The 24,943-nt window shown below is 51.9% G+C and overlaps 1 protein-coding gene across 6 annotated transcripts in view; it reads left to right on the top strand.

The window, feature by feature from the left end:
• The window catches only part of TBC1D14 (TBC1 domain family member 14), a 102,675-nt gene that overhangs the window by 46,953 nt on the left and 30,779 nt on the right, over positions 1 to 24,943 (top strand). For 3 of the 6 annotated variants that reach the window (XM_039232049.1, XM_039232048.1, XM_039232047.1), the window contains exon 3: positions 2,303 to 2,423. In XM_039232049.1, coding sequence (XP_039087980.1) covers positions 2,303 to 2,423 — 121 coding nt within the window. Of the gene's footprint in view, positions 1 to 2,302; positions 2,424 to 2,444; positions 2,552 to 20,875; positions 20,953 to 23,303; positions 23,310 to 24,046; positions 24,052 to 24,943 lie in introns of those variants that run through there. The other 3 variants (XM_039232052.1, XM_039232051.1, XM_039232050.1) reach the window with 3 other exon arrangements.

Below are 24,943 nucleotides of genomic sequence, written 5' to 3'. Positions count from 1 at the left end.
GCATTTGTTTGCTTTTTTTTGCAAGTTTTTATAACCTTATTTAGTTTTTTAATGCATTATTTATTTTTCATAGTGCGTGCACGTGGGAATAGGGGAGGGGCAGAGAGAGAGGGAGACAGAAGCTCTGAAGCAGGCTCCACGTTGACAGCAGTGAGCCTGATGTGGGGGCCCCCGAACCACGAGATCGTGACCTGAGCCGAAGTCGGACGCTTAACCTACTGAGCTACCCAGGCGCCCCTGTAACTTTATTTTAACATGATTTCAAACTTAGTGAAAAGCTTCTAGAAAAACACAGGGAACTTCTGCGTATTCTTTACCCAGGCACACTTTATAGTTCATTTGTCTATCTGGTCTGTGAGTGTGGTCTGTGTGCCATAAAGTAAATAAGTATTTCTTTGAAGCATTAGGAGAATCAGCTGGACATATCAGGCCCCTCCCCTCAAATATATCTGTATATTCCCTGAGGACAAGGGCATTCTCTCCCGTATCCACCCTGCAGTTATCAAGGTCGGGAGATTCAGCACGAACCCTGTGCTGTTTCCTGGTCCACGGTCCGCTCTCACGTTTTGTTGGTGGTTTCAGAGATCTTCTCTGATTGTCTGTCTGTCTGTCTGTCTGTCTACTGCCATCCATATGGGGTGCTGTTCTTGGCACCTCGGGCAGCAGGCCTGTGCTGTCTCCTCTGAGCTGCGAATGGGCTTCCAGCACTTGCCTGAGGATTACTTGTAATTGACAGTTACTTGTCATTGACAAGTAATTTGCAGGCTGTACTTTCCATCTGCGGGAAATCTTCCTCCTGCAGCTGTCCGCCCCCAACCCCTCCTCCATCCCCCCCTCCCCCCCGCCCCAGTCAGCGCCATCGGTCCTTTCCTGCCTCCATCAGGCTTCCTGTGCTTGTTCGGGACAGTTTTCCTTCCTCCTCCTCCTCCACTTGTCTAGATCCGTATGGACACTTGGATTTTTGTTTTATTCAAGGGATTACAGTCCCTTGCTCTCATTATTTACCTCGATGATGAGACTGTTCCAGATCCGGCCAGCAGGAACCCTTGTTTGAGGCTGGCTGCTCTTCCCTTCAGACGTGTCCCCACATTTCTTTGAGTGCTTTCTTGCTTTCCAGCACCCGAGGTGCTGCGGGTTCATCTTATACTTTCCAGTGAGCCCTAGAAACCATATGTTTTGAATGAATCCACCTTCCAGAATGTAATTTATTTTGTACTACCATTTGGGATTTATTTCTGTTATTTGGGACTTTTGTTTACATGTTGTTGGGACAGAAGACCTCGTGACTATCTCTTGAGGGACTTTCTTTTTGTTATAGGTGGAGACTATAAATAGGCAATATTTTGTTTTATAATTAAATAAACTTTTTATTTAAATTATTTAAATTAAAATTAAAAAAATAAATGCCTATAAATAGGCAACATTTGTCTTATAATTTTTTTTTTATTTAAAAATTTTTTTTAAGTAGGCTTCACACCCAACATGGGGCTCAAACTCATAACCCCAAGAGTGAGAGGTGTGTGCTCCACTGAGCCAACCAGGTGCCCCCACCATAGGTAATTTAAACTGAGCTAGAGGTTAATTATTAAAGCAGCTCTTAATAATTTTTAACAGAATTCCTTTTTTATTTTTTAAAGGTTATTTATTTTGAGAGAGAGAGAGAGAGAGAAAAGTAGCATGAGCAGGAGAGGTGAGGAGAAAGAGGGAGAGAGTCCCAAGCAGGCTCAGTGCTGTCAGCACAGAGCCTGACACGGGGCTCGATCTCTCAGACTGTGAGATCGTGACCTGAGCTGAATCCAAGAGTCGGATGCTCAGCCGACAGAGCCCCCCCAGGCGCCCCTTGCAGCTCTTATTTTTTTAAGCGCTGATTGTATACCTATAATTTTAATTCCTCCAAAGACCCTTGTTAAACACAAGAAAACTGAAGCTTAGGAGGGTTAACAAACTGGTCAAAGTCACACAGCTAGTGAGTGGTTGAGGCCAAGTTTCCATTCAGTTTGGTCTGACTTTGAAAGTCACTTTTGTTACATACTACGTTATAGTGTAAGGTATTTCCTGAACTTTAAGTTATAGAATATGTGCCTGTAACAGTTTGAGAAACAAAAAGCTTAAGGGCTTTTTCCTTGCTGCATAATTTCTGTGTCTTACGTGGAAAATCACATCTGAAGAACGAAAGCTTGTAGTTCATCACAGTGTTCTCTCAGAGGAAAGTCTGCTTGTTTTCATCAGAGAATGACTCGGTTGTCCTGGTATTTTTGTAAATACCCACAAGTTTCCTAACCCTCTTATTTTCTTCCTATAGGAATTTGCTTGCTAGAAAACAGAATGCAAGACTTGACAAACAGAATGACTTGGGATGGAAGTTATTTGGAAAAGTACCACTCCGAGAGAATGCTCAGAAAGATTCAAAGAAAATACAAAAGGTATACAAGATACAAAAACACAGAAATATGCTGCATAGCATATGTTTATGAAGCTTGCAAAAGTGGCCTTTATTGAGGCTTTGAAATTGGAAAACTTTGTGTTAACCTGCCTGCCAAGTTCCTGAAATGTAAGTCTGTCTTCAGAATGTTGATGACTTTAACCTTTTTCATTTCTTGTAGCTCACAGCACGCGTATAGGAAAGAGATAGCGGGGCTCCGGATCTTTAGAACCCAATTTAATCAGTTTTTCCGTCAATAGTCCTAAATGTGCTGATTGTCAAACTTGTATTAATTGTGTTTGATATTAAAGCATTCTCCCCTGCTGACCCCCTGGATTTCTTGCAGCGTAATCCTTCCGGTGCTGATTCGGCCAGGGACGCGAGGGCCATCGTTCAGCCACCTGTAGGGCGATCCCCTTCCCCGGGCTGGCTCGGAAGCTGCCTTCGTGTCTGAGGTCAGGGGAGGGCATGGGACTCGGGCCAGGCCAGGCCTGCGGTGTCGCATCACCACCGGGCTGCCTCCTTCCCCGTGCGGGCAGCGATGCCAGCAGCTGGATGCGTGTGCTTATCTTTTCAAAGGTTTGTGCCTGCACTCAGTTGGGGGTGGGGTGGGGTCTCTGTGGCCTGGGAAGCTCTGACTGTGATGGCCTATGTCCTCTCCTAGGCTCTGAGTCCCAGCCTTCCTAATATCTGCCATTTGCCTGGTGCTGTAACCCTGCCCCTGGCAGGCTGGCCTCTCCAGCCTCGGTTTGGTGTCCATCGACAGTCTTTCAGTAAATACCTTTTTAAAAAAAAAATCTTTATTTAATTTTGAGAGAGAGACAGAGACAGAAAGAGACAGAGAGAGAGAGCATGAGCAGGGGAGGGGCAGAGAGAGAGGGGGACACAGAATCTGAAGCAGCTCCTGGCTCTGAGCTATCATCACAGAGCCCGACGCGGGGCTCGAACTCATGAACTGTTAGTTCATGACCTGAGCTGAAGCTGGACATTTAACCGATGGAGCCACCCAGGCGCCCCCAGAAAATACTTTGGAGGGCCTAGTAAGTACGGGGCCTCATGCGTGGCCCTGGGGTTAGAAAAGTGACACAGCACCTTCCCTGAGAGCGCCCCTGAAGTGAGGAGAGGATTCTGGGGCAGGGGTGGAAAGGAGTGGGACGGGGGTGCGTGGGGGCAGGGCCTGCTGGGCAAGGCTGCACACAAGGTTGAGTTCAAAGGTGTGACGGAGTTATTAATAATAGGGACTATGAACCAAGTGATTACTCTGTGCCTGTTTCAGGTGAGTCAGCACTTGGGTTTCTAGTTCACTTAACACATGTTAACAGCCTTCTCCAGAAGGTACTATTACTGTCCTCGGTTTGCCGAAGAAGCACTTAGACACAGGCTCGGTGACTTGGGCAGAGCTGGCACCTAGCCCCAGGGCCATCGCTGCCCCCTGCGTCTCGGCGGCCTGCACTAAGGGGCGGTGGCAACACAGGCCCAGGGAGCAGTGAGGGGGGCTGTGTGTGGGGCCGGTGCGATGTGACGTATCTGGAGGCTGTGGGGACCCCCGGAGGGTCTTACTTGTGATGGGGCTGTGATGGTGTCACCCTGGCAGGAATGTGGCTCCCGGGCGAGTCCAGAGGAGGGAGCGTGGCACTGGCCCGGCGCTGTGGCCGTGCGGGTGCCAAGGACGGGCCCTTCGGGGATTAAGCGTGTGAGGGCCAGCGGTGCGGCGTGGGGGCCAGGCGGTGAGCACATGCTGGGGCGCTGGCTCGAGCCACGCGGTGGACGCGCGCTTACTTCGTGTTTTCTAAGCCTCAGCAAACTAGATTAGTTCTGGATGTTGTCTCCTGTCCCCCAGAGCCATCGTCTGGACCCAGGAGGCTCCCAAAGTACATCAGTGTGGGAATTCGTTTGTACAGATTGTTACATTTTGACTTTGAATCACTCACTGTGTAGGCTTATTACAATAGCATTCAATTAAAATTTGAGGAGTTTGTATGCAAAGCTCAGGTACAAATTTCTTAAAAACTGAAGAGCTAAGGTGTTTAAGAATTTCTAAAGAAATTCACACTTTGCAAAAAGTAACCATTATCCTAAGTAGATTTCCCATGATTCTTAATATCGCTGACATCATATTTGAATTTCTTTGTTTTGTCATACCTTTTTTTTTTTTAATGGATCATGTTCTTGATCCTAAAGGATTTTTGTGAACTGAAGTGACTAGGTCCACTAATTATGTGGTAACACAATACCGCAGAAAAGAGGGCCATCTGGCCCCAGCCATCAATAATAAAGGATGTAATTGTGCCGCCATGAGTCATATAATCCTGCCCGTGTCCTGTTTGCTCGCGTTTTGTGTCTCTGGGCCTCTGAGCTCCCGTCCCGTGCGTCCCTCCCCGGGCCGGCCAGGCCTGGGAGGGTCCCGGGCCCGGTGCCTGCTGCCGTGGGGTACAGCAGCTGGTGCTGCCACAGATGTCCGCCCACGCCCGTTAGAGGGCCCGGGGCTGGCGCTGACTGCCGAGGCCTGTGACCCCACGGTGCCAGGGTTAGGAAATTCCAGGTCCTTCTCCCCTTCTCTTAAGAATGTTTTTATTACCGGGGAGAAGCGCCACCACGTCATGATTTAAGAGCATGGACTCTGGAGTCAAGACCGTCAGAGCCTGTATCCCAGCCCGGCCCTGTTTGGCTGTGTGGACAAAGTCACTTAATTAACCTCCAGAGCCGCCGCCTCCTGCACTTTAGGGTTTGGAGAATAATCGTACCAGCCTTGCGGGGGGTGAGGATGAAATGTGTGAATGTACCTCATGTGCTGAAGGTCATGAGGGCTGGAGAGGGTTTGCCGTTATCGTCATCTCTTTCCTGGGACCAGTCCACCTTGAACAACAGGAAACGGGAGGATGAGCATGCAGCCCCCGCAGGTCCCCGACCGTGTTGAGGCCAGGTCTTGTGCCGGGTGCCTGGGCCGGCATGCCTCGAGGCGCCCTGGTGAAGCCCGGGGAGGGGGTGGGGAGACAGGTGTGTACATGCACCATGGTCGTCGGGCTTGCGGACTTGGGTTTGATTTCCAGCGTCACCTCTCCTTATCTGTATAACCTTGGGCCAGTGACTTTGTGATTTTCTCATCTGCAAAATGGGCACTGTGGTTCCTCCACCCTGGATTGTTCTAAATTAAGAGATGATAGATGTGGAACGCTTTTGTCCCACGAGCGGCCCCGAGTGAGTGCTCAAGGAGTGGCCGTCGTGACTTTTAATTAAGAAATAGGTCCAGCGAGTGGCAGGTACTGCCTGTGGTTTGCCCCGGGCACGTGGGACACCTGTGACTTTAGTAACCAGGCCGGATTCTCTCCCGCTGAGCCTGACATGGACATGGCTGCCATTTGTAGGAAAGGTTGAGATGTCGCTTTCAGCTATCTTTTCAAACTTCAGAAACATTTTGAAAAGTCAGTCAGTTTCTCTCGGCTTAACGTTATGATTTCAGGGAGATTTTCTAAATGGGAACAGAAATGACCAAGGATGGCAGCTACGAGAATCACACTAAACCGGTGGTTCTCAGAGCATGGTGCCCGGGCTGACAGGACCGCCATCTGGGCGTTTGTTAGAAACACGGGTCCTCAGGCTGCCGCCCAGGCCCCCTGGAGAAGCCGTGGGGCCGGGTCACAGCCAGCCGTGTTCTAGCACATGCTTCTGGTAATTGTAATGCATGCTCCCTTTCAGAGCCACCGCTACTCCAGAAGGGGGTGCCGGATTTTGGGAGGAAATTGCCATCTTTGCCCACAGCGGGTACAACAAATGGTCCAGTGTAACCAGACAGGCCATGGCAGCTACCAGGGACCCGGAGAGGCCCGAGAGTGAAGATGGGGAGAAGGGATACGAAGATGGCTGCCTTCAGGCCTCCTGTCATTGGGGGGGTGCTGTCCAGATTGGCCTTCCGGGCAGTGCTGGGCAGTGCGGCCTTTGCCTTGTGGGGAAAGAGGGACCTTCCTACTTGGCTTCCACAGTCCTTTGTTCTGCAAGTTTGAGCCACCGTGGGGCTCCTTCCTGGAATCACAGTGAAGGGTAGGACTTCCGGGCCACCCCCTTCCTTGGAACTTGCTTACCTCAGATCAGGAAAAGGCCTACGGGAGCAGAGTAACCCTGCGGATCGGTGCGGCTGTGCTAAGCGTCGGGCAGGAAAGGCAGCGTGCCATTTCTGCACCACGGGAGGTTCCCAGGTCCAAGGGGCGTTCTCAGCCCTGGTCTTATCGGCCTCTCCTCTGCTCCTTGGGAGCCTTTCTGACCTTGATTTGCAGGTCACCACGCTCTCCCTCCTGTGCAGTTTCCTCTGCTGAGCTCCCTCTGATTGTAGAGCCCCCCTCGGGTGCTGCTCTATTGGTGGCCACCCTGGAGATCTCAGCTGGACTGGAGGCCGACGGCCCCCACGTTCGTTCCTGGGCGGGGCCTCGTCCCTGGACTTCCGTGTCCCGCTGCCTGCTGGGTGCTCCCCTGGATGTGTGACAGCCACCTGGCTGACGAGTCCGGGGCCGTGCTCTTCCTGTCTGCTTCCCGTCTTTTTGGGCCTCTTCTCTTTGCATCTGTCCCCATTTTGGAAAATGATAGACTTCCCCCTCTTTTTCAGGTCTAAACTTTACGGTTGTTCTTAACCTCTCTTTGCTGTCTCCTCTCACCCCTCCTCCCGCCTGACCACCATTTTGCTTATGTTTGTGCTCCATTGGTACGGCCGGGTCTGAGAGGCTGTGACCTGCAGGGGGTTCTGATGGTCTGGTGTAGGCAGCCTGGTGACATCGCTGTGCTTTACTGCCCCTCTGTTACTTGAGCTGTTGGCAATGGGGACTGCACACATCTGGGGATGCTTTAGAGCAGCGTTTATGAGTCTTTTAGCCATAACACTAGGTATACAGACTTGAGGCATCAGCACTGGCACCAATGTCAGGAAATGTCCTGTCTGAGCTCCGAGGCAGCTACTGACAGGCAAGAATTAGGGTAGGGAGTACTGGCATGTGGGCCTCAGTGTCCTGGATACAAGGTGTCATGTGAGCAAAGAAGCATACACATGTTTGGGTTCATATAACCGGGAACATCTTGGATGGCCTTCTGGAATTTCAAGTCAGCTCTTAGATGTGAAAGAGAGAATCCCAGAAGAAGGCAAATCCAGAACAGCTTAAAGTGATACCCATTCTCCTCACCTCTGGGTTCTGTGAAGTCTGGGTAGTCAGAAAAACAAAAACCATAACCAACTGCAGAAAAGATAAAGCTGGATGGAGCTGTGACTTTTCCAGTCAGTGCAGGTGACATTATGGGCCTCCAGGTCAGTCTAAAACAACAGTGAGAAAACCTCCTTCATTTTCATCATCTCTTATGCCTTTGGAAAGTAGGTTTGAGCCAGTTTACAACAAAAGAGCAGGTCTCAGTTCTGCATAAGGAGGAAGCGTGCTCTAACCTGTCTCTTCCAATGAATGTGGCTATAAAATTTGAACGTAATACATAGAGCAGCTTTTCCAACATTCTGAAAAGTAAACAGTAGCAGGTGGATTGGGGAAGAGGGCCACAATTCACAGAGCTGCCGAACTGACGGACCTTACCATTTTCCCCTCTCTGATAGTCCCCACCCTGAACTCAGGTATAAAACCCAGAGGCGAGTGTTAATGTGGACAGAGAGAGCACTAAGAAAGGCTTTCTGGTTCTGGATGAGGAGTGGGTACTCTAACACTCAGAATGCAGAAACCCTACTTTTCATTTTTCTCTTTTTGCTGCTTTCTCACCCCCCCACCCCCAACTCAGTTTCCTGGTAGTAGAAACCGGCCGGCAGGCACCTGAAACTCTCAGGAAGGGAACCTGATTACAGGAAAGTGTTCCCAGAAGGTGGGGCAAGCCCCTGACACCCTGTTCTCTCTCCTCCTACCATTGGCCCAGGGTCCACACAGTTGTGGAGGTGTGCAGTTGGAGAACCAGAAGAGGGGTGACCCAGGTGATCAGCAAGTTCTGAGGCCATTGTGGAGAGGAGGGGTTTGGGAAAGTGACCTTTGAGGTTATTATGAACCCCTGGGCTGACCCCCGTGCTGTAGATGCGTGGATCTGGCTCTTACGAGCAGCCGTAGACTTTGAGAACTGAACTTTGGGTAGACCGCCGCGCAGGCCCCACACTGGCCACTGGGCGGTGTGCATGTTGGGTGTAGCCAACAGGTGCCAGAGAGGCTTTGAAAAGTCAACTGACTCTGGAGCTGGTTGGAATGTGGGGCTGGAATCCACCCAGGTCAACTGCCTATTAAAACAAAAACACAAACGTGCTCCACAGGGTTTGGACAAAGCCCAGAGTCTTGTAACGCCCTAGTCGGGATGTCTGGAACGCCATCCAGACGTCCTTGGCAGATCAGCAATGGGGAACATCTGCACTCCCATCGGAAAACCAATTAGCAGACACCAATGCCAAGGCCACACCCGTGTTAGAATCGTCCAGCAAAGACTTCAAAGCAGCCATTGTGAAAATGCTCCAATAACTAAGAAGGGAACATGCTTAAAATAGGAAGGTAGAAAGTATCAGGAAGGAACTAGAGAATAGAAGGAGAAACTATGTGGAAATTTTTAATGAAAAATATGGTAACTGAAATAATCTTACCAGACAGGCTCAGTAGCAGGATGAAGATGGTAAAGGAAAGAGGGGTCAGCATTGAGATAGATCCATAGACATGATTCTGTCTGAATAATACAAAGAAAAAGGGGAAAAGGAACAGAGTTTTAGGGACATGTGAACAGTACCAAAGGTCTAACATTTGTGCTATTGAGGTTTCAGAAGGAGAGGAAAACCATGTGCAGAGAAACGTACTGGACCAAATAATGGCTGAATGTGTCCTAACCGACAAAAGAGAGAAACATACAGATTTGGGGCGAGGCGGCTCCGTGAACTCCGGACAGGAGAAAGCCACAGAAGCCCGTGCCCAGACACGTCATAACCAAATTGCTGAAAGATAAACACAGAAAAAGTCTGGGGCGCCTGGGGGGCTCAGTCGGTTGAGCGTCTTCGGCTCAGGTCAGGATCTCATGGTTCGTGGGTTCAAGCCCTGCGTCGGGCTCTGTGCTGACAGCTCGGAGCCTGGAGCCTGCTTTGGCAGGCTTGTGCTCTGTCTCTCTCCCTCCCTCAAAATTAATAAACATAAAAAAGACACATCTCGCGAGCAGCCAGAGGCAATGCAGTACTAGAAGAAAAGCTCCGTCAGTCCCAATATTCCGTTTCAGGCACAAATACCCTGCGGGAGTGAGGGCGGAATAAACACTTTCCGATGAAGGAAAAGTAGGAGAGCTTGTGGCCAGCAGATCTCAGCGAATTGCTCAAGGACGCTTTTCAGATGGAAGGTCATTACACCAGAAGGAGACTTGGAATGTTCTGAAGGAGAAGAGCAGAACACGGGGTTTGGGTAGGTGTGATAGCGCCGTTCTCCCAGTGAGCTCTGTAAAACACGCCTGAGTGAGAGCAGAGACTCTGACTCTGACTCTGGGTTTCCAGTGTCTGTAGCTGCAGAAGGGGATATGGTGGTAAGATTGTAAAAAATTAAATATGCATGAGAGCCCCTAGGTCAGCCACCAGACTATATACAAAGAGTAAAAAATGCAATCAGTTAAAATGGAATTCTAAAAAGAGTTTAAAAAATGAGATCAAGCCAAGAAAGAGGACATAGTGGAAGGAAAACTATAGATAAGATGATAAGCTGAAGCATGTCGGTCATTCTATTCGTATAAATGGTTTGAACACCCCAGTTATAACGTGTCTGAATATCCAATCCTGACAGATTGTCAAGACGGATGAAAATGAAAAGGACCTAAGAAGTAGACTTCAGAGCAAAGAAGGTTCCCAGGGACAGAGCAGGACAGTCCCCAGTGAAGACAATGATTCTGAATGTGTGTGCCCCTGCGGCAGCCACAGAATGCACGATGTGGCGGAGACAGGTGCACAAATGCAGAAATCCACTCTCGTTACTGGGATGTCAACCCTCCCCTCCGGACAGTGATGGACAGGCCATTGGTAGACTCAGCCAGGACATAGAAGGACTGACCGACGTTTGTTGAACACGCCAGCCCCCTGTGAGAGCCCAGGACACATTCTTGACAAGCACACACATGACATTCACCAAGATAGACCATAGCCTGGGTTGAGAAAGAAACCATCAATCTGAAAGGATTACAGTCACACCAAGTATGTTGTCTAACCACAGTAGAATTAGATCATCAAACAGTGACACACGGATAGCAAGAGCCTTCCCACAAGCTTGGAAACTAAATAAGTAATACAGATAAATCCTAGGACGATGAAGAAGTCACAAAGTTGGGTGGGGGGGAGAAAATATTTTGAACCTGAATGAAAATAGAACGTCTAAAACTTTGTGGGATATAATGCTTAGAGGGAAATTTATAGCATTAAAACGCCTATTAGAAAAGAAAGTGCTCTAATCAGGAATCTGATTTTCTACTTTAAAAACCATAAAGGGAGCAAATAAACACAAAGCAAGCAGAAGGGAGGAAATACTAAACATCAGAACAGAAGTGAATGAAATTGAAAACCAAAAAATAATAGTGAAACTAAAAGCAGTTTCTTTGAAATGATGAACAGAACTGATCAGACTCTGGTAAAATGGACAAAGAGGTGAAGCAAATTGCCAACAGAACAAGTTGGAAAGGGGATATGACCAGAGACTCTTGCAGAGATTAAGCCCACCATGGATAACTCCACATTCATAAATTGGAGAACATAAGATGAAATGGTCCATTTCTTTGAAAATCACAAATTGCCAAAACTCATCTAAGATGAATACGTGACCTGAGTCATCCTCTGCATTGTTAAAGAAATGGAAGTTGTAGTGAAAAACCTTCTAAACAAGTAATCTCCAAGCCCAGAGAGTTTCATTGGTGAGTTCTACCAACGTTTAAAGAAAGAAAGCACCGATTTTAGCAGAAAGACTATCTCCTGACTCAGGTCGTGAGGCTAGTATTACCCTGATACCACAACCAGACAGGTGCAGAACAAAAAAGGCACATTGCAGACCAGTATCTGTCATGAAGACCCACTTAATCCTCACCACAGCATTAGCACATTGATTCGTTAATACTTTTTTTTTATAAAGGGCAGTACACCTAAGTAGCATTTGTGGCAGGAATGCAAGGCTGGTTTAATGTTTGAAAATCAGTCAGCGTGTGGCACCTAGTGGCTCAGTCCATTAAGCCTCTGACTTCGGCTTGGGTCGTGATCTCACGGTTTGTTTGTGGGTTCGGGCCCTGTGTTGGGTTCAGGGCTGACAGCTCAGAGCCCGGAGCCTGCTTTGGATTCTCTGTCTCCCTCTCTCTCTGCCCCTCCCCTGCTCATGCGCTCTCTCTCTCTCAAAAGTAGATAAATAAACATTTATTAAAAAAGAAAAAATCAGTTGGTGTAATCCACCGTACCAGCAATCCTGGGGGAGTCTCAGGAGTAGCATCTGAGTGTAGGAATCTAGTCTCAACAGTGTGTGTGCCGTAGGATTCCACGTATGTGAGCTGTGGGTCCCGGGATGGTGTAGGTGTGAGTGACTCCCAGGGGTGGAACAGGGAGAAGGTTTTGGGGTTAATGGAATGGTTCTGCATTTTGATTGTGACAGTGGTGGCTGGAAGATGACACGTGTTACAAATTATAGAACTATGAGGGGCGCCTGGGTGGCTCAGTCAGTTAAGCCATCCGACTCTTGATATCGGCTCAGGCCATGATCTCACGGTCGCGGGATCGAGCTCTGTGCCGGGCTCAGTGCAGAGGTCAGAGCCTGCTTGGGATTCTCTCTCCCTTTCTTTCTGGACCTCCCCCCATAAATAAACTTAAAAAAGCTGTTAGAACTATATACACCAAAAAAGCTAACTAACTGTGTTAATTTTAAAAATAAAACTAACAACAAATCAATCAGGGTACCTTTGACCCATGTTTCCATTTCCACGGACTTATCCTAGAGATGAAGCTGTATGTGAGTAAAATGATGGTTGTATAAGGGTTTTGATTACAGCACAGAAGGTTGGAAGTTATCAATCTAAGTGCCTGGCAGTAGGGAGTTAGTTAAATCTGTAAGTGATGTAAAGCGCAGATCTTAAAAAGTGAAGTTAAAACCATTATATTAGTTTCTTCTGAAATGAAGAATGAACTAACCGTGCATGTGGGAGATAGGGAGGAGGGTCACCTCCTTTCTCTATGTCCCTTTTCGTACCTTTTGAAGTTTGTCCCATGTGCATGTTGGCTTCAAAAAACAATGTTTTTTAATGTGTGCAGAACGATAGAGAAAAAAATTTAGGAATTTTGGTCAAAGGATAGCAAGATGAAGCCAAAGTTAAGTGGATATCCCAAAATACAACCCACAGGTTCTCATGTCACTCTTAGAGGCGCACTCCAGATTTGACATTGAGCTTCCTAGTGGCGAGAGCAAAGAAGGGTACGTTAACGTTAAGGAATTCCGTGTAGGACGCTGCACCTGATCTGGAAGCTTGGGCTCGTCGGGGTGCTGGATGGAATGTTTGTGGGCCACAGGGATTTTTTGCGGAGGGTGAGTCTCAGGGTCAGATTCCCCTTCATTTGGATTTTAGAGAAACAGCAGGTTCATTACTTCTCAAACTTGTACACGATGCCTTTCTGGACAAGAAGTGAAAGAGGAAGGGTTGCGAAGTTTCTCCAGGGGAAATGGCAGTGTGTTGGTTACCTTGCACTTTGTTTTTGTTCTGTGGACGGACTGTCTCCCATCGGTTGTGGTAACGGCTAATTCATTCCGAGAAGGCTGTGCCTTTCAACAGTGTAAACTGAAATCCCGGCGAATAGTGCCTCTGAAGGTTTGCTGTTTTTTCCTAACGTGCAGGTGATGAGTTTGCCATCGGTCTGCGGTATGGCTCCAGGAAGAGAGGGGAATTCGGGAATAGGAATGGCACATGTTAGTTCTTCCGTGGACCCTCACTGGGGTCTCTGACAGTGCAGGGGTCAGAGGTCTGGGGTTTGGGAAGGCAGGGGGCCCCCGAGAGGACTCTGGCTGGGATCGGAGGGCCCCAGCTCTGGTCTCGGTCCTGCCGTTCACAGTCCGTTGTGTGGCCTTGGGCCAGCGACTTGGCCCTTTCCTCCCTGCAAAGATAATGTCCGCCTTGTCCGTGCTTGTGAGGGTCGAGTAGGCTGAAGTGCGGGGCACACCTGGAGCAGCGGTTGGCGTCCAGCGGGAGTTCAGTCAAGGTCAGCGGCTCCTCTCTGCCGTCATGGCCACCTCATCCCTCTCGTGGGTGAGAAAGTAAAAAACAAAACAACACAGAACGCTTTGCTGCAGGAATGTTCGGCGTGGCTTGGAAGGCGCAGGTGGCAAAAGCCCTGGATTCCATCTGAAATGTTTTTTCAAATTAGAAAAATAATTTGTGAAAAAAATACCCAAATGGTAGACGTAGGTAGAGTAAATCGGGAACGTCCTCTTCACCCTAAGACTTCCCGGCGCGCACGGCCGGCTCAGTGCCCACCCTCCCAGGCCTTTCTCTGAGCCAGGCGACCCACCAGTACCTTCCACCCACATCAGCACAGTTGTTACAGAGTCCGAGGCCGCGTGAGCTGTGCACACGCCAGGGACTCAGGACATTTGAACAAGTACCTCAGAGACACGGTGGGCCGTGCTCCGTCGCAGAGCACCGGCCGCGACCCACAGCCAGCGTCGCACTGACCCGGGGCTCAGGCGGTAGCGTCTGCAGTCTGCTGAGCTGTTGTGTCACCCGAACGCATTTCACGGTCCCAGCCGAACGGAGGCAGCTTCCTGGGAAGGGGGACCCAGAGAGGTGGCCCTCGGGAGCTTTCAAATGCCCCTGCCCTTCTCTGCGCAGTTCAGTGTGTTGACTCGAAGACCGCGGCTGCCCGGAGGGCACGGCTCTTCCCACTGACCTAATTCCCAGGGGAAGACTGAGGGTTTGTATGTTTCTTTCTTTCTTTAGTTTTAAGTAATTTATAATCTTTCTAACACTGTTGGGGCACCAGAGGGAACACTTCCTGTGGCCTTTTCCACGTCTGGCCAGCTCGTCTTACGCCGCCTGGGGCCTGTCCTGACGAGGAGGCACAGTCAGCAGGTGCAGGGCCGGACAAGCCTTCCCTTCTCCCCTTCTGGGCTCTTTAGCTGGTCTAATAAGTAAATAGAAGACAGTTGAACAGGAGAAAAACTAATGCTGTGTGTGTGGGAGACTCAAAGAGGTGACCAAAGCAGGCGGCTTTTGTACCTTTTAGGCAAAGAGACTGTGAAGAGTTGACAAGGTGGGGGGGTGGTTAGACTTGGTGCCGAAAATGAGTGAAGAAGCAGAAGGTTTGTTTATAGGGCCCTCCCGCCCCTGCGTTTCTGCTCTCTGGTGATAAGGACAGCTGTCCTGGTGCGGGGAGGGTGCCTCTCACATGGGAGACTCATTTCCTGCTTTCGGGGGGACGGGCAGGGCCAGGGCGTCCTTGCTGCGTCTGAGAAGCTTTAATTCACGATCATCAATGTGCCAAAGTGGCATGTTCTGTGCTCCTTCACAGATGACTGCTTAGGACTTCGAGAAACCTCAGATTGGAGGAGAGTAAGGCTATTCTTTTTTTTTTTGTTTTTAAATGTTTAATTTTTAGAGAGAGAGACAGAGTAGGAGTGGGGGAGGGGCAGAGAAAGAGGGAGACTCAGAATCCGAAGAAGGCTCTAGGCTCTGAACCGTCCCCGACGCGGGGCTCGAACCCACGAACTATGATACAAGATCATGACCTGAGCCAAGGTCAGCTGCTTAACCATTTGAGCTCCCCGGGTGCCCCCCAACTGAGCCCCGCCCCCAGGCGCCCCGAGAGTAAGGTTATTCTAAACCTTCCTGTAAGATACTTGTCGAACTTGAACTCAGAATGTCACTTGTCCGTGTGGAAGCACTTTGGATGGGGCCTTCGCGTTGGCACTAGAAACTGCCCCGTGCTATTCCCGGAAGCAATAGGCACGCACTGCCTTTGTTCCTTGGTCTCACGCCTGCGCCTGACCTTCAGTGCGGCCTCGGCCCCAGGAAGGGAGCGCCGTTGTAGGAGACTGAAATCTCAGTGGAGAGGCAGCATGTCCGAGAAGTCGGCAGTAAGGGGCTCTGGAGTCGAGCTGCCTGGGTTCAGGTCCTGCTCTGCCACCTGCCATGTGCCTCTGACCCGAGGAGGCCACTCAGAGCCTCAGGTGCAGTGCCAGGGGACAGAGGCAGGGGAGGTGATGCTGGCCTTGCCCGCATTAGTGTCGTGGCGCCGCTGTGACACAGACCACAAACTTGGTGGCTCACCACGACACACACATATTCCCCTACAGCTTTGGGGCTCGGAAGTCTGAAATGAGTTTTCCAGGCTAAAATCAAGGCGTTGGCAAGGCCGGTCTTTCTAGAGACTCCCAGGGAGAGTCTGTTCTCTTCTAGCTTCCAGAGGCTGCTGGCATTCCTTGGCGTGCGGCCGCCTCACTCCAACCACTATCTCTGCGGACAGGCGGCCTCCCTTCCGCAGTTACGCCTTCCTCTCTGTCCATCATTTAAGGATAGCGGTGGTTATTTTGGGCCCACCCAGATAATCCAGGATCATCCCTGCCACCTCAAGGTCCATAGCCTTAATCACATCTGCAAAGCGCCTTCTGCCGTTGACAGGTGCCGGGGGTTCCAATGCGGGCATACAGGGGTGGCACCGTCCCTGCCTTGTTGGGACTCTTAGGGCTGAATGAGGCTCACTGGGTCCCGGCTCCATGCCGCCTCCGAGATAGTGTTCTGGGTGGTCTTCCCTGCCCCCGCCGTCTGCCCACCCAGCATGCCATCGGTTGTCACGGCCACAGGACTCTGGTATTTTCTGTGCAGCGCTCTACCCCCATCTTACCTTCTAGCTCGCTTGTTTCTTCGCTGCCTGCCTCTCATCCCGCACTAGACCGTGAACTCACGAGAGCAAGGCCTAGACCTTGTTTGCTCAACGATTGCGTTAGCTCCAGGGCCTGGCCCGGCGCCAGGCTTTAGTGGCTGGTTAATACCTATTTGTTAAACGGGTGAATGAGTGTCCAGATTCCGAAACCCACCGCTGTGGGCTGTTCTTCCTCCTACTTCTGTAACAACGTAAGCATTTCCCCATATCCTGAAATCGTCTTTCACGGTCTCATTCTTACCCCTTAAGTAATGGTCTCTGTGTAGCGTGATTTCCTTAACCAGTCCCCAGGGTCGGGAGGCTGTTCCTTCGGTGACCTTTCGATCCCTGAGAGAGGTGGCGGCCTGGAGCAAGGTTGGGTTTGCCAGCCTCCCTGCTGGGGTGCAAATGAACAAATGAATCAGTCTGACCTCCTTGACCTCAAAGGGTAAAGACAACGACATTGTAGATTAATCAAATAAGCAAATCCACTGCGCCGGTAGAGATGCAGGAAGCCTGGGAATGAGCTCTGGTTAACTCAGAAAACTTCGGGAGGAAGAGTTCTTTACAGGCGGACGTGAGCTTTAAAGCCACACTGAGATGAAGGCTCTCTTAACTCCTGATTTTTGCTTTCAGTGTCAAAATTTAGTAAAAGTCAGCGTGTTATCACATGCTGTGTGTGACATGTAGTTAAAACTTGGCAAGCAGTCCTCAGTTCTAAAATAACGCGGTAGAACCGTCTTACAGTCACTTACAAGCTACAGGCTGCCGGAAGAGAGAAGCAGCGTGTTTTGGTAAGCATCTCTGAATGCATGTTTAACACAGGCATAACGCATCTCTCTCTCTTATTTAAATTTGGAGAGATTGTGGGCTCAGGTCGTATGGCTTCTGAAGTGTCTGTGGCACTAGGTTCGGCAGGAAGCAGGGGAGGCCGGGGACCCGCTCCCGTGTGTGAGAACGGAGCTGTACGGCGCTCGCCCGCTTTCGTTCCAGGATCCGCTTCTGGAAAGCCCGCAGCAACCCCACAGGCCGCTCAGCTGCCTCCTGGGGCCCCGGGAAACCTTGGAGGCTTCTCGAGCTCTCCTGCAGTATGGCAGTTGTCTGCTTGCTGGTCTGTGAGTGAGGCGAGGGCAGGGACTTGTTCATCTTTGTTCCCAGGGCCAAGCACCATTAGTGCTGGATGGATGGATGGATGGACGGACGGAAGGAAGGGTGGATGAATAGATGGAAGGAAGGATGGATGGATGGATAGATGCAAGGAAGGAAGGATGGAAGGATAGAAGGATGGGTGGAGGATGGAAGGAAGGAAAGGAAGGAAGTTGGAAGAATGGATGGGTGGATGGATGAATGGATGGATGGATGGGTGGATGGAAGGGAGGGAAAATGGCTGCACAGCTGCTGGGTGTCTCCTCCGTGCTTTGTCAGCCTTCAGGGGTGAAAAGAACACAAGAATCCCCAGTCTCAGAGGTTTTATGCTCCCTTGAGGGAAATAAATCTTAATCAGATAATTGTGCACTTACGAGAGTGGTTAGTGCTATGCTGGGAGAGAATGATGGGGCCGTGCTCTCACTCAGGTGGGGAAAGGCAGGGGTGCTTCTGTGCGGGTGGCTACTTACGGCAGGACCTGGTCACACGTCAGCAGCCATCTTACAGTCTCTGTCCGTTGTGAAGAAAAACTGCACCCACGGAAGGGTTCCAGGAATAATTTAGTAAGCACCCATATCTCATTCAGTTTATTGTGCCTCTTCCTATTTTTTAAAACCGGAATCATTTGAGGGTGGCTGGGGGGGCGCTCAGTCAAACGTCTGACTTGGGCTCAGGTCATGATCTCATAGTCCACGGGTTTGAGCCCCGTGTTGGGCTCTGTGCTGACAGCTCAGAGCCTGGAGCCTGTTTCAGATTCTGTTTCCATCTCTCTGCCCCTCCCTGGCTCACTCTCTTTCTCTCTATCAAAAATAAACATTTAAAAAAGTGGAATCATTTGAAAGTAAGCTGCAGATACCATGTCATCTTACCCCTAACTATGTCAGCGTACGGGTCTTCAGAGTTAAGACGTGCTGCCACATGACCATGAAGCTGATACCGCACCTACGGGAATGATCACTAATTCCATCTGACCGTGACCGTGCTCATGACCAGACCCCCCCCTCCTTCTCCCCAGCTGCACCAGCCTGTTCTTTATGAACCAGCGTCCAGTCAGGCGTGTACGTTACCCTTAGTACAAAGGGCAACGTGATTCTCTTGGTATAAAATAGTTATTCTGCCAGGTTTTCAGGGCACTTACCTTTTTTTTTTTTTAAATGACTAGAAGATGAGTAAGAAGGTAAAATTGATTCTAAAGGAATTTGAAGAACTAGGTATTTATTAGCATAAAAATAAAAGAATTAGAATAAGATTGTTAGTTTAGATTTAAACCAACAGACTGGTAGGGACAAGAAATAAAACCTTTTGAGTTGTTTTTTCCACTGGACATAAATCTACCAGTTAGTATGTCACTTCATATTTTCTGGGCTCTAATAACATGGTAGCTCAGGCATAGTCTCCTGGAAAGCTGAACTATCTCCAGGCAGGTATGTTAAAAGTGCCCAAGTATGGGGCATCTGGGCGGTTCAGTCGGTTAAACATCCGACTTCGACTCAAGTCATGATCTCATGGTCTGTGGGTTCGAGCCCCGCGTCGGGCTCTGTGCTGACTGCCAGCTCAGAGCCTGGAGACTGTTTCACATTCTGTGTCTCCCTCTCTCTCTGACCCTCCCCTGCTCACACTGCCTCTCTCTCTCTTTCTCAGAAATAAATTAAAAAAAAAAAACACTAAAAAATAAAAAAAAATGCCCAAGTATGAATTGAAAGTACACCCCTTTGGCCAATTTCTCTTATGGCTTTCCCTAACCCTCCTCCTTCTCCTTTTTTTTTTAAAAAAAAATTTATGATGTATTTTAGAGGGAGAGACAGCCAGTGTGAGTTGAAGAGGGGCAGAGAGAGAAGGGGACAGGGCAATCTCTGTACTGACAGCAGACAGCCCGACGCAGGGCTCTAACTCAAGAACCATGAGACCATGACTGGAGCCAAAGTCAGATGCTTAAGTGACTCAGCCACCCAGGTGCCCCCTAATCCTTCTACCCAAAGTCAGCCTCTCCCCGTTTATTCTCCTGTTACTTTTTGAAAACCGCTTTGCCAAAGCATAATTCCATAAAATCCCTCACTGCGTGCTCAGTGATTTTTAGTTAAGTTTACACCTCTCAGTGCCATCCAGGATTCGGGTATTTTCCTCACTCGCTGAAGCTCCCTCATGCCTGTCGGCAGTGGGTCTCTATTTCCTCCTCCAGCTCCAGGCAGACACTAACTTGCACTCTCTCTAGAGATTTGCCTTGTAAAGGAAATTAAATAGAAATGGCATCGTGCAGATTGTGCTTTGCGTGGCCTCTTCCACCCTGTGTCCCTCCTGCTCGGGGGTTTGCCTGCCTGGTAGCGTGTGTCCCCGGCTCCCCCCTCTCCATCCTGGCGCTCTCCGTTAACGCGTGTTCACGTCGTGAATATTTGCCTCAGGTCTCTTCGTGGGCCAATGTTTTCCCTGCCACGGGCAGGTTCCCAGGAGTGTGGTGGCTGCACCTGCCAATGACTTCTGGAAATTCCAGTTTCTCCATGCATTCCCCTGCTCCTCCTCAGTGTCTTTTTGAGTATAGCCGAGCGGATATCATAGCCTTTTCCCGAGTGAAGAAGTTCCTGGTGGCAGTGTGGGAGTGCGGTTATGCAGAAAATCAGCCTGGCCACGCCTGGTGCTCTAGTCTGGGGACTTGTGAATTTCCATCACAGAGGAGCCTTGCGTTGGCTCAGACGGAATTTGTTCAGCCCTTGGACACTGGACCCACGCGCTGACCAGAAATACTTCTGACTCTGTGCAGGTCTTAGAGATTTTTCTAAGTGGAGGCATCATGTGTAGGCAGGGGATGCTCTCACCTGGAGTGCGCTCTCCAGTTGGTTTTGATGAGTGCACGTGAAGTGCTCCTTTCTGTGACCCGCCCAGACTCTAATGCCCCTTCCCAGCCAGTCCCCCAGAAGATTTCTATGGGGCTGTGACTGGGTGTGTCCCTGACCTTCGGGTTGAACCAACCTTACTGCAGAGAAAAGCTGAGCAGCGGTGTAGAGAATAGAATTGCTCCTACTCAGCCCACGACCCAGAGGTTAGTCGTGTGAATGTTATGTACAGTTCCTTTGGTAATGCACATCTTTTATTTTCAAAAGCCTTACGGAGCAGAGCCTGGCCGTGGGCTTGGGGTCGTGCCGCTTCCGTTTCAGAGCGTGCGGGTTCCCCGCGGGTTCCCGGGTGATGCTGCGGCGCCGAGACGCCGCGTGAGCCAGCCCTTCGAGGAGCGCGCGGGCCCGAGGGTCGGGGCGCGGGGAGCCGGCGCGGACGGAGGGGCCGGGCCGGGGGCGCGGGGACGTGCGGGAGCGGGGAGCCGCCGCCCCCCGCCGCTCGCGGCTCCCCGCCTCCCCGCGCCCGCGCGCCAGGCCTGACGCGCCGACACGGAGCGCGCGATCGGCAGCGCGGCATCTGCGCGCGACTGCTCGGCCTGCCGCCCCCGCCCCCGCCCGCCGAGCCGCCGCCCGAGGTCCCCGGAGCCGCCCGCCCGCCCGGGCATGGAGCCGCCGGCCGCGCGCCCCTGAGCCCCGCGGCGTTCATGGTGAGTGGGGCCGGGGTCCCCCGGGGGCCGCCGCCCGTCGCCGGGCCGGGGCGCCTGCGTGGGTGCGCCCGGTGCGTGCGTGTGTGTTGCACACGGCTGCTCCCGCGAGCCGAGGCTGGCGTGGCCGCCGTGCCCCCCGCGCGCCTCGCTGCATTCTTTGTGCGGTTCCGCGTGATTTTCTCACAGGCCTCGCTCTTGACGGTGCAGCGAGAGGCCGAGCGAGCGGGTCGGCGCCTCCGGCTTGTTCGCCTCCCCGCACGAGATTGCAGCCTGCTCGCGGATGCGGGTCCGGCCCGGCTCCCCTCCCGGAGGCGAGAGTGGCCTTGCCTGGGGTTCCGGGGGGAAGCCTTTGTGTGAAGAGGAGCCCCGACCCGCCCGCGCCGGGTCCCAGCAGGGCGTCGCATTCCCGCGGCTGCCAGCTGGGTGGACCCGCAGCTGGGCTTTCGCGCGGCTTGTTCTCCAGACCGCAGGTGAACTTCGTGCGTAGACCGTCTGTGAGGGACGGACCCTTAGAGCCGCTTCCCGCGGAGTTGCCCCCAATGCCCTTTCCGGTAACTTCGCCATGCTCGCTGGCACAGCACCGCCTGGGGAGTGGACCGCAGGCTGCGAGGGCCCCCTCCCACTGCCAGGCCGGGCCGCGGTGGGCCGCGGTGGGCAGCGGGACCGGCTCCCGCACGCGCGCCTCCTCCCCGCGAAACCTGTCCGGACCAAACTGGGCTCAGCACGGATCCTGGAGCTGCGCCCGCCCCTCCAGAGCTGGTGGTTGCAAAGGGCACAGCGTGGGCCCTGCGCAGTGCTGCCTCCAGGCACTCCCCTGCCCTTCAGGAGTCCCCACGGCCCTGTTAAGTACCCTCCTCGTGGGAAACTCCGAGGAGAGTCCTTCTGCCGCTTCCCGGGCACCTGCTGGGCCCGTGTGCCTTCCGTTCACCCGTTCTCGGTTCATCGGAGGAACCGGGGTCGAAGGGTGAAGGGATGTGCTCAAGGTCACGCTGCAGGCGGTGATGGTTCGAGGAGGTGCCCGTGAGACCCAAGCCTGCCGCCTTCCTGGTGCTTCCGCTGCAGGCCGCCCGGGTCCTCGGCTGTGCGGAGGTGGCTGCTGGGCCGCCGTGGGCATTGGCCCGGGTGCCGCGTGTGCTGACCCGCCATGTCTTGCTGGAGACGTACCTCCAGCGCCGGCAGTTGTCCTTGGGGAAGGCTGACGTGGGTGCCGCAGGCCCAAGGACTGGAGCGCAGGCTTCGGCCGACGGCCTGTCTCCTTCCGGCGAGGGTAGGTTTCCAGGCGGCCAGGGGCCTCCGTTCCGGCCACCCTCTTCCTGCCGTTCTACCAGGAATATTTCTTCTTCGTCGTTTGAGAAGCTCTGTCCCCTTAAAACACGTGCCTGTTGAGGTCTTTTTTTTTTTCCTTCCCCTTGTAACAGCAGGTTATACGCTTCAGGAGCCTGTGGCCCTTCTCGCCCTTGACACCGTTGAGATCACGCACAGGATGCGGGTCCTCCCATGGGCTGCATCTCACGGGCGCCCGCCCCACCCACCTCACTCAGTTTGCTTTCCGGCCCTGCGCCCGTGCGGCTCCCCCACCCTCCCCAGGCCTGTCCAGGCAGCTCGAGGTGGCTCATTGAGACCAGAAAACCTAAAACAAAGCAGCTTTGACTCGGCATCATTCCCCACGTAGCGTGCTCGTCCTGCCCCCACGAGGAAGCCGGCCCCCGTGCGGGTCTCCTGGCTGTGCTGCTGCGGTCAGGGTGCCTCCCCGGCGTGGCTTCCCGGCCCACTCCACTGACCCCCTTCGAGATGCTTTCCTTGACTCTCCCAGCTGTAGGCATCCTGCCCTGCCCTCTCATGTCCCTTTTCATTATCTGGTTCGTAGCCTGTGCCAGCATCTTACTGCCCGTCGCAGAGCCCTTCAGGGCTGGGCCCCGGGTCTCCTCGAGTGCCAGGCCCCTTCCCGAATACGGTCCCCTTCCCTTTTCCTCCTGCCTGCTACATCTGTTTCGCTCATGACCCCTGCATGGAGCGGAGGCCCTGCTCAGAGGCCCTGGGCATTTTTCCGGACCCTTTGCTAGGTCATCAGACCATAGCCACGACTCAGCCCCTGGTTAAGTGCGGCATGTTGGGTCTGCCGCTCTCGCTGGTGACAGTCTTGTCTTCCCAGCAGGGTGCGTGGTGAGCCACTCGAGGCAGAGACTTCCAGATTAGTGGCTTGTAAGCTTTGTTGACCTGACCCCCTGTCCCCCCACCCCCCTGCCCCGGCTTGGACAGAGTGAGACTGCACACTGGTATAGCTCAGTATAGAAGTGAAGCCAATCGTCCTTACTATGTGGACTCCGTATTTTTTATTGTTTGATTTAAAAGAAAATGTTGCAGAGGCCCTTGGGTGGCTCAGTTTGGTTAAGTGTCCGACTCCTGATTTTAGCTCAGGTCATGATCTCACAGTTCGTGAGTTCGAGCCCCGCGTCAGGCTCTGCGCTGATCGCACAGAGCTTGCTTGGGGCTCTCAAAATAAATTTTAAAAAAGAAGAGAAAAAATCGTGTTACCATGACCACTTCAACTGATTTGTCACTAGAACTTTAAAGAACTCTGTTCTCATCTCCCTCTGGGGCTGTGCAGGGCGTCGGACTCAGGCAGTCGCTAGAACCGGTGATTTATACGGAGTAGCCTGCAGGCTCATCAAAATTTGAGCCCATAAGGGTCCCAAGAGGAGAAGAAACTTTGTAATGATAGATTGGCCTGAGGCCGGGCCTGGCCCAAAGAAAGGGCTCACGCTTTAGTCACTGAACTTGCCTCATCTCCCCTCCTCTTAGGAGCCTTCCTGCCTGATGCCTTTTCATAGACAAGGAAGCAGGCTGAGCGAGGGGCCAGGGGACTCGGCTCAGGTCAGAGCCAGGCTTCAAACTCCCTCTTTTTGCTTCCAGAGACCTAACTCTTGCCCCATCACATGCAGACCCTAACGGCGACCGTTCATGGCTGAAAGTCGTTTTCCCAGTAACCTTTTATTCACTGCCCTCCCCGCCCCCACACCCCCCTAAAGGCTCTTAAGAGTGAATAGTCCTCTTTTTTTTCCCTAAACAATGATTTTATTACTTGAATGCGTAGACAAATTTATGCAATGAGGACAGAGGCTGTGAGTGACTCGTATTTCGAACTGGGCGGGGGGAGGGCTTGCTGGGTCTTATGATCATCAAGTAAATACGGCTCTTGGTCAGAACGAGTAGGAAGTTAGCATCTGTACCCTTTCTGTTCCTCTCAGACGCCTTCAGACAGGAGCTTTCTTAATTAAATGGTAGATATTCTCAGGTAGATCCGGAGCGAGTCCTTTGGGCTTCAGGGTTCTCTGAATGTTACTGCCTGTCACAGGCTGTGCCTGGACAACGCCTTGTCTCTTGGGGTCACACCGATTTGTGAGGGAGCCAGGCCCTTCTTGGCCTGTGTGCACATCTGCTCCCTCACATCCTCGTACATCAGCCTCAGCCAGATGGGGGCGCTGGGCCCTGAGGCGCCCTTGGGGACAGGCCCTTCTCGGGAAGTGCATGTGACCCTTGCTGGTGGCGGTGGCTGTCAGGCAGCGAAAATGAGCTTGCTGTAGGCACCTCCGTGTGAACTTCTGGAAGAACTGGGTGTGGAGCGTGACCTGTAAACCGTTTCTGACGCCATTTACATCGTTCTAGAAAGGCTTTCCCTGGGATTTCAAGTATGGGCAGGACAGGCCTCCTCTTTTTTTTTTTTTTTTTTTAAATCCTGCAGTGCTCTATGTGATTAAAACAGAAAAGTATTTGCCCTACATCTGCCCTTAATTCAGTATTACAGGTTTTAGGCTGGATGTGAACGATTAAATTACTTCTGCATCATGTCCGCGAGCAGCTCACATGAGTTTCAGAGAGTGGTGGCCTGTGTGGCTGCAGGGCCAGAGGCTTGACCTCTGACCCCAGCTCCTCCACACCAGCCGGGCCAGTCATTGGCATCTGTGGGCCTCCACCTTCCCTTCTGTGGCAT

This window comes from Hyaena hyaena, unplaced genomic scaffold, assembly GCF_003009895.1.
Source record: "Hyaena hyaena isolate Hyena2069 unplaced genomic scaffold, ASM300989v1 scaffold_63, whole genome shotgun sequence".
Classification (NCBI taxonomy): Eukaryota; Metazoa; Chordata; class Mammalia; order Carnivora; family Hyaenidae; genus Hyaena; species Hyaena hyaena.
Note: the sequence above shows the minus strand (reverse complement) of the source record. Positions and strands in the feature narration are given on the sequence as shown.